The sequence below is a fragment of the Engraulis encrasicolus genome, chromosome 21, assembly GCF_034702125.1.
Source record: "Engraulis encrasicolus isolate BLACKSEA-1 chromosome 21, IST_EnEncr_1.0, whole genome shotgun sequence".
Classification (NCBI taxonomy): domain Eukaryota; kingdom Metazoa; phylum Chordata; class Actinopteri; order Clupeiformes; family Engraulidae; genus Engraulis; species Engraulis encrasicolus.
Genome location: NC_085877.1, coordinates 39,855,651 through 39,864,419, shown reverse-complemented (window position 1 = coordinate 39,864,419; position 8,769 = coordinate 39,855,651). Strand labels below are relative to the sequence as shown.

Genomic DNA, 8,769 nt, shown 5'->3' with positions numbered 1-8,769 from the left:
GCTCCCTGAGGCCTCTCCTCGCTGTGCTGTGCTGTACATCCCATAACATCCTTGGTTCCCCTCACGCACCACCCCTGCTCCAATCAGCTTGGCCCATGTCCATGTTGCCACCCAATCAGCTGATAGCTTGTTGGCAGGCGGGCGCGTGGGAGATCAGGAGTCGAACCTTCCCCCGTAGGAAGTTGAAGTGAACCTGGAAGAGTGCCGAGGCCGATGTCACGCGCTGGGTGCTGGTGGTGCCTCCGTCGGATGGGGAGTACTCCTGCAGGGGACAGATCAAGACAAGGTCAGGACAATGTCAAAGGCATCGCTTGGCTCACACTACGTTTACACTACTGTATCTTTACAGCATTTGAAAAAAAAAGTAATTGGTCCAGGAAGACAGATGCTGAGGCACTCAAGGTTGCAATTTTTTTGCTTTTTTATTTGGCTACAATGCATTGAGCCCCTACACTGATGAGCACCAAGGAAAAAAGGTGAAGACCCAGAAGCACTCCAATTGCTTGTGTTACTAAAAAAAAGTAATTTTTGAATGAGGCAGCATGAATTTGATGACTTGAATATATGTAGGCTATTTGTTTCCCTTATCTGCCTTCACAACGGACAGCTCTTTTCTGATTGGCTGATGGAGTGATCATTCATTCTGTGGACAAAATCTTCGTTTGAAATGACAACCGTGTCTAAGGGATAATGTAACATGTAGGAATCAGGCAATTAAATAAAAGCACCGTTGGCATTTCAAACTCAGATTCTATGCGCGTCTATTTCTTCTTCATATAGGGTGGTCAGACGTCCTCCTTTAGGGAGGACAGTCCTCCTTTTCAGTGCATTGTCCGGCGTAAGGCACAGCATTAAGCCGGACAAAATTGCATTAACCCTATCCAGACTGGGGGGGGGCTAAAAGTGCCCGCACCAACTTTGATGTCGTATAATTCCTTAACGACTTAAGCTATGACTATGAAACTTGGTGACTTTTCCTAAAATTTAGATGGCTACAGTTTAGTACCAAAAGATTGTGTTTATCATTTTTGCTGTTGCCATGGCAATGGTTTTCTGAGAGGTATGTCTGACTGAAAATCACTGATCTCAAAATCACAAGTCTCAATATTGTTCCTTTTTCATATTTTTTTGTTATTTCCATTAGCATCAGACAACTTTGTGAGCATTAAAGTGGTCTGAAGCATACAATCATTAGCATTAAAGTGCATTACCTAAATTTGATGGAAAATACATTATGGCGAGATTTTGGGCATTATAATCAGATGATGTCAATGGGTCAAAAGAGCCCCCCCCCACCCCCCCACCCCCCCCCCCCCCCCCCCCCCCCCCCCCCCCCCCCACCCCCCCCCCCCCCCCCCCCCCCCCCCCCCCCCCCCCCACCCCCCCCCCCCCCCCACCCCCCCCCCCCCCCCCCCCCCCCCCCCCCAGGCCCAGGAATGCCAAAAAAGCCCAGTCTGAATAGGGTTAAAATGCATGAAATTGCATCTAAAAAACTCACATTTTCTTGGTGGAGGACCCCCAAACCCCCCGTCCTAAAATATGTCCTCCTTTTTCCAGTCACGGACATGGTCACCCTACTATATCTTCATACGAGGTCGAGGTCAGGCTGCAGGCCTTGCTTAGCTTGAAGTGAGATGCTGGAGTAGCTGAGGTGTTCCTGCACAGTGTGCCACGTGGGCCTCGAACTCGCAACCTCCTAGTCAACGCTCTAGTTTGGGTGTGGGAGTCACAACATGATACAGCTGAGCTAAAGGACCAGTCAGACAGCTCAGCGCTACTGATACTGTATTGAGGCTTCAGGAGGGAGTGTAAGAACCCAAAACGTAATAACTGCCCATAACGTAATAATTTGGGCGTAATAAAACCCATAACGTAATAACTTGCCCATAACGTAATAAAAATTCCTTACCCATAACGTAATAACGTTCTGCCCATAACGTAATAAGTTATTACGTTATGGGCATGTTATTACGTTATGGGCCTTACACAAAAAAAAAGCTTTGATAATGTAATAACGATGCCCATGACGTAATAACTGCCAGTAACGCACAGATGACTTCAGTATTTGCAATGCACTTTACTATTGTACTGTTCATATTTCGTCTGACCTCTATTGTTGCAGCAAATAACAGTGACTGGATATTTAAGCCGGCTTGCAGAGCAAGACCAGATTCTAGTAATCTCTAAGTAAAGTTTATGCTTGCTTGCTTGCTTATTCTCTTGTGCAGGGCGGTAAAAATAAAAAATGGATCCCCTCCTAGGCCTTTCCAGATAGAGACACCGTTCAAACACTAAAACGACCGGCTCGGCTTGGAGATCATTTGTTCTGCTATAGTGTGTCCGTGTCTCTTGTCGTTTTTCCGCTTTTTGGCGATTTTGTGCAAGTTTGGGTCCCCATTGAAAACAATGGTAGAACCTTCATGAACCAAGGTTCCGCCACTCTAAAGATCAGAGTGTAGAAGGCTTTTTCGTTCATAAAACACCAACACTTTCACCTAGAAGTTTAGTTGACGCATTGTTAGCGAGCTCTATGGGATGTCTCCAAATTGTCAAAGCCAAATTGTCAATCTCCCAACTCCCATTACTTTTTAAATGGCAGGTGTGTAAAAACGACAGGGCTTTTACATTGGTTTTCCCATTGAGGCTTGAAGTGCCTTTTTCAAGAGGTCAGCGCATGTCCCACAAGAGGTCTATTTGTGACTGAACCGTTTAACCTATAAACTTCATTCAGAGACTGTTAGAGAGATCACACGTATGACTCCGATCTGTAAGCAGGACACGTGCCAATTCCTTTTAGTTTTTTTTTAGCAACATCAAGCTAAAGACAAAAAAAACTGTTTCTGATTCTGCCCTCTGCCTTAGAGCACCATACTAACTGCCATTCAGTCAATCAGAACAGGTGCAGCCAATATAGGGTTCCATCTCAACTGTCACTTTCTCTCAACATTCTATTCTTAACGAGCAACTGCTCTGTAGTTCTAGAAGTCTATTGTTCAGCTCTTCAATGCAATGTAATATTGTCTTGCTGTAATGCTTTTCATAGGCAGCTGCTTGGCCCAATGGTAATAGTCCTGCAATATGGAGGTTGGGAGCTTGAATCCCACTCGGACTCATGTTGATTTTCAAAATTATATCATATGCAGTGTTCCTTATCCAATTTAAAAAATACCATGTATGTCATTTAGTATCAATGACAAAGGTGCTGGATTAGAGATATGGAGGTTGGGAGTTCGAATCCCACTCGAACCCATGTTGATTTTCAAAATTATATATGCAGTGTTCCTTAGCCAACTTCAAATACCATGTATGTCATTTAGTATCAATGGCAAAGGTCCTGGATTACAGATATGGCAGATAAAATACCATGTATGTAATTTAGTATATCCCCAAAACGCAGAGCTACAACACTTTCAAGATAGCTGAATCCAAGATGGCTGAATTGTTTGGCCCATAACTTCTGACTGGGTGGATGGATTTTTTCCCAACATTTCTTTTAGCTTTGTTTTCTCAATAGTACTTTGTTTCATCTCTGCCCCAAAAGGCAAGCCCGCTTCCAGCATTTTCTGTGAGAATGCAATCTATCCTTATCCTCTGCATTTCCTATGTGTTCAATCCAATTGTCTAACTACGAAGTTTTTAGCTATTATAATAATGACAAATACATAGCCTACAGTATTCAAAATTTCAATTCCTTTAATGCAAACATTTGAACTGCAAATTTCATACATGAACTACACAAATAGTGAAATTAAATGTCTTTTGTTTGTTATACAAAAAATAATGTTAATTAAAATGACAGACTGCTATTCTGTATAAAATTCTATTTTACCAGAATACTTTTCATCATATTGAAATGTAAAACACACACATACTGTAGCATCCTCAACATAAACATTAGGTAAAATGAGTTCAACATAAAATTGGCATTACTTTCCATAAATATCATGGCTGAAGTGTGCTGTGATCTTGCTTTGTTCTGACTCAAACTTTTAAATGTAAAAAATGTAAACAAACAAAATATGCATACTCAACATAAACATAAGGTAGAATAACATCCACATACTGTAATACTGACGTTACTTTTTCCAGTAAATGTCCTTGATCTTGTAAATTCCGTAGCCTACATGACTAAGAAGTATCCATTGGCTGTTCTCGCATAATAAGCCTTTCAGTCGTGTGCTGAGAAGGCTGCTGCGTCCAGCAGCCTTGTACAGCTTCATGATGCTTATTGATATGTCACCTCCACAGTCGCCTTCAAGTAGGCTCTCCACAAGAGCATCTCATATTTTTTTTTTGATTAAACATGGTGCACAGCTGACGGATCAGGTGTGACACTAAAGCGATGGTTCAGAGTAGATTCACCCTAATGCCATTTGAACCGTGATATCCATCCAGTAGTCCACCCAAAGTGTTTTCTGGCTTGGGCGAACATTAGCAGAGTTACCGAGTTATTGTATGGCTATTCCGAATAGCTTGGCTTAAGTGCTATTGGGCATTCACATACATCTCCAAACCTACCTCAGAAAATTAACATGTCATGACACCAAACTTCTACAGTAGTACAAATATGGTCTCTATTCACCAAACTAAGCATTTGGAAGTTTGGAAATAGTGCTGGAGTTTATTATTATCAACTCAAGCTGAATAGATTCTGTCCTGCTAAAGCTTTGCCATCAGGGGCAGAGGCAGGATCAACATCAGGGACATAGACTGAGTCACCATCAGACAAGGAGGCAGCTTCAGCACCATGGCAGAAAACTACTCCGAACCATCACTTTAAATGCCCAAAGCATGGCCATATCTTGTTCAAGGACAAAACCAATACTTTTCTGTAAAACCTCTGAAGGTTAATAGGGAGCTCCATGACACATGGGTTTTTCAGCACCAGGGGCAGAGGCATCATCAACATCAGAGACAGAGACAGGGTCACCATCAGGGACAGAGGCAGGGTCACCATCAGGAACAGAGGCAGGATCAACATCCGGAGTAGAGGTAGGGTCACCATCAGGAATAGAGGCAGGGTCACCATCAGGGGCAGAGGCAGGGTTACCATCAGGGACAGAGGCAGGGTCACCATCAGGGACAGGGGCAGGATCAACATCAGAGACATAGGCAGAGTCACCATCAGACAAGGAGGCAGCTTCAGCTAAGGCCAAGACCTTTTGGTCTGAATACGTCGAACCGGACCGAACTGTTTGATATACCCACAAAAACTGAAATGGGACTTGTGGCTTCTATGAGGACTCTTGTGCTTCCTGTGAGGACTCTTTTCAGTGTGTTCTATTTTTATTTTCAAGCAAAATAGTAAAATGCCCCCTGCTGGAAAACAGCCCCCTCTATTCTAATGAATCTATTCTCTTAATCCACTTCAATCTCAAATGTAAACTAGACTGCCTGTGCAGTCGCCTTCGACTGCTTAAGGTATGTCCCCGAAACGCAACGCTTCCAGTCCCCCATCATTCCTACCACTCCCGTCCACCTTTTCATAAACGTATATGATAAATACAAAATATTAAAGAAATATATTTAATATCTATACATAGATCAATGACGTGCATAGACTTAAAACCAAATGACTATTGTGAAAATGAAGCAAAAAATGGGGCAAATGGTAACACTGTTTTAATGGTTCACTATTACAGTGAATATACCACATTAGGTACAGTGTAATAACCATTGTAACAATATTTAATACCATGTAATACCAGTGTAACACCATGTACCAATTTTGTACTACATCATGTATTTTTGTGTAAGTGGTATTACATGGTATTGTATATTGTTACACTGGTATTACACTAGTATTACATGGTATTAAATATTGCACATTGGTTATTACACTGTACCTGGTATTGCATATTGTTACACTGGTATTACACTAGTATTACATGGTATTAAATATTGTTACACTGTACCTAAATAATATGGTAGATTCACTGAAATGGTGAGCTGTTAAAATAAGGTAGTACCGGGCAAATCAATCCACCTAGTTAGAAGTTATGGGCCAAATAGAAAATTCCGCCATTTTGAAACTGTTGACCTCCAAACTCAAATCAGTTCATGAACCTACCCTAGAGCATTAGCACACCAAATCTGGGACAAATCCATCCGACTGGTCAGAAGTTATGAGCCAAACAAAAATTCGGCCATCTTGAATTCAGCCATCTTGAAAGTGTTGGCCTCCAAACTCGAATAAGTTCATGAACCTACCCTAGAGCATTAACACACCAAATCTGGGAGAAATCCATCCGACTGGTCAGAAGTTATGAGCCAAACAAAAATTCGGCCATCTTGAATTCAGCCATCTTGAAAGTGTTGGCCTCCAAACTCGAATAAGTTCATGAACCCACCCTAGAGCATTAACACACCAAATCTGGGAGAAATCCATCCACCCAGTCAGAAGTTATGGGCCAAACAAAAATTCGGCCATCTTGAATTCAGCCATCTTGAAAGTGTTGACCTCCAAACTCGAATCAGTTCATGAACCTGCCCTAGAGCATTCACCCAAAAAAATCTGGGACAAATCCAAACATCCGTTCAAAAGTTATCGCGTTAACACAAAAGACCTTACGCGGCGGCGGCGGCGCACGCAAAACCATTACATCCCCGACGCTCCGCGTTTCGGGGATATAAATATAGGCCTATTTCAAATAAATAATAAAATAAAAAAATAAATCAAATAAATTGTAAAATGTATTTTACAATGCATCACAATAAGATAATATTTGATGTTCAGATGTTGTCAGAAGTTCATTTAATTTGGTACAATGGTACAAACTGCACACAAGTATAGTGTTTCCATGAGGTCTTTCACATTGGAACAAGGACAAGGCAGCATGGAATTTCCCAAGTTATAACGAGACTGCATTCTCACAGAAAATGCTAAAAAATGCCGTGTGTGCTGAGTGCTAGCATATTTAGCATAAACCATCTACTCTGATCTACTGCATATAGCATTGAAAACTGAAATAGCCTAACAGACAGTCCAATAAAACATCTTAAAATAATTAACCTTATTAGTATCTTTGTTAACCTACTTTTGTTGAGTAAGACTAGAGTCGTAGTTAATCATTTCATTTTGTACCATAATTAGCATTTTTAAGATAGTTTGTATAGTAATCATATCAGCTAACCTGCTTCAGTTTAGAAACAATATAAAAATATATATTTAGTTATATCACATTAACATAACACAATAAGCAATATTACCATAATTGGTAGTTTAATATCATCATTAAACTACATTGTCACAGCCCCTAGATGTCTGTTCCATCAGGGCATAAAAACAACATTAGCTAATTACCTCCACCAAGGAGGTAATGTTTTCGGTCGCGTTGGTTTGTCTGTCTGTTTTTCTGTCTGTTTGTCAGTAGCATAACTCAAAAACTAAACATTTTTGGACAAAACTTTGTGGGTTTGTTGATAATGACCCAAGGAAGAAGTGATTAAATTCTGGGGGTGATCCGGATCACGAACCGGAACCAGGACTTTTTTAAAGATACTGTCAGGAGGATAGCTCAAAAATGAATCAAGTGATTTGGACAAAACTCTGTGGAGCTATTAGTAATGACCCAAGGAACAAGTGATTAAATTCTGGTGGTGATCCGGATCACGAACCGGAACCAGGACTTTTCAAAAGATTCTTCACTATCTAGACGCCCCCTAGTGACCATAAAGTGAATTGCAAGAACAGCACTAAAACAAGGCAGAAAGACTTAGGGTGTAACATGGTCAAATGGATCAAGCAGCATCCTTGGCGGAAGTCTGCGCTCTCTGAGTGCTTCTAGTTACATTTTATTTACTGAATAAAATTTAGATAGTTAACAATTTAGTATTATTAGCATGGTTAGCAATACCTGTCAACCAACCTTAGCTAATGTTTACTTAAAACACTTGGCTACACATTTACCATTGTTGCTATTTGACGCTATTGGCTTTTTTATGTTTCAAATGGGCCCAAACGATTACATTACTGGCAGTTATTACGTTATGGGCATCGTTATTACATTATCAACGCTTTTTTTTAGAGTAAGGCCCATAATGTAATAACCTGCCCATAATGTAATAACCTATTACGTTATGGGCAGAACGTTATTACGTTATGGGTAAGGAATTTTTATTACGTTATGGGCAAGTTATTACGTTATGGGTTTTATTACGCCCAAATTATTACGTTATGGGCAGTTATTACGTTATGGGCAGTTATTACGTTTTGGGTTCTTACAGGGAGGTTTACCCATTTTCCATACCACACTCTGGTAGTTGGCCTCCGTTAGGGACTGACATCTTGCTGTTACATGGATCCATTTGTATATTAAGCCATTGCACATGCACCCGACGTATTACTGCGCACTGGGTCCCCCTTGGGGGCGCAAACTCGCCACCACGTCTATGGGAGTCACAGCACGATACCGCTAGCCTGGGAACTCCCATACTGCCTTTAGTTCTACACAATCGTTTGTGATTAGGTCTGGTGTTAACCAGGCAACGATACCGCTGGACTAGAGGGCAAGTCTGATAGCCCAGCGCTACCGATCCTAGTATGATGCATCGGGAGGGAGGTCTACTAACGTTCCACGCCACACTCTGCTAGTTGGCCTCTGTTACACTCACCCCAAACCGCACTTGGACCTTGCAGTGGCTAGTTGTCCTCCCTTACACAGGGAAATGCTATTGATCTGCACTGTATACAACAACAGGTGAATATGTCATTGGCAAGAAATGTTGTGCCTGCATAATGTGGCGGACATATACACATGTTGAGAGGTG

At 41.5% G+C, this 8,769-nt stretch overlaps 1 protein-coding gene across 1 annotated transcript in view; it reads right to left on the bottom strand.

Moving 5' to 3' along the window:
- Positions 1–26: 26 nt before the first annotated feature.
- Positions 27–8,769, bottom strand: part of epoa (erythropoietin a) — a 23,499-nt gene continuing 14,756 nt past the window's right edge. Inside the window, exon 5 of the mRNA XM_063187510.1 lies at positions 27–262. Coding sequence (XP_063043580.1) covers positions 116–262 — 147 coding nt within the window. The 3' untranslated portion in view covers positions 27–115. The remainder of the gene's footprint in view (positions 263–8,769) is intronic.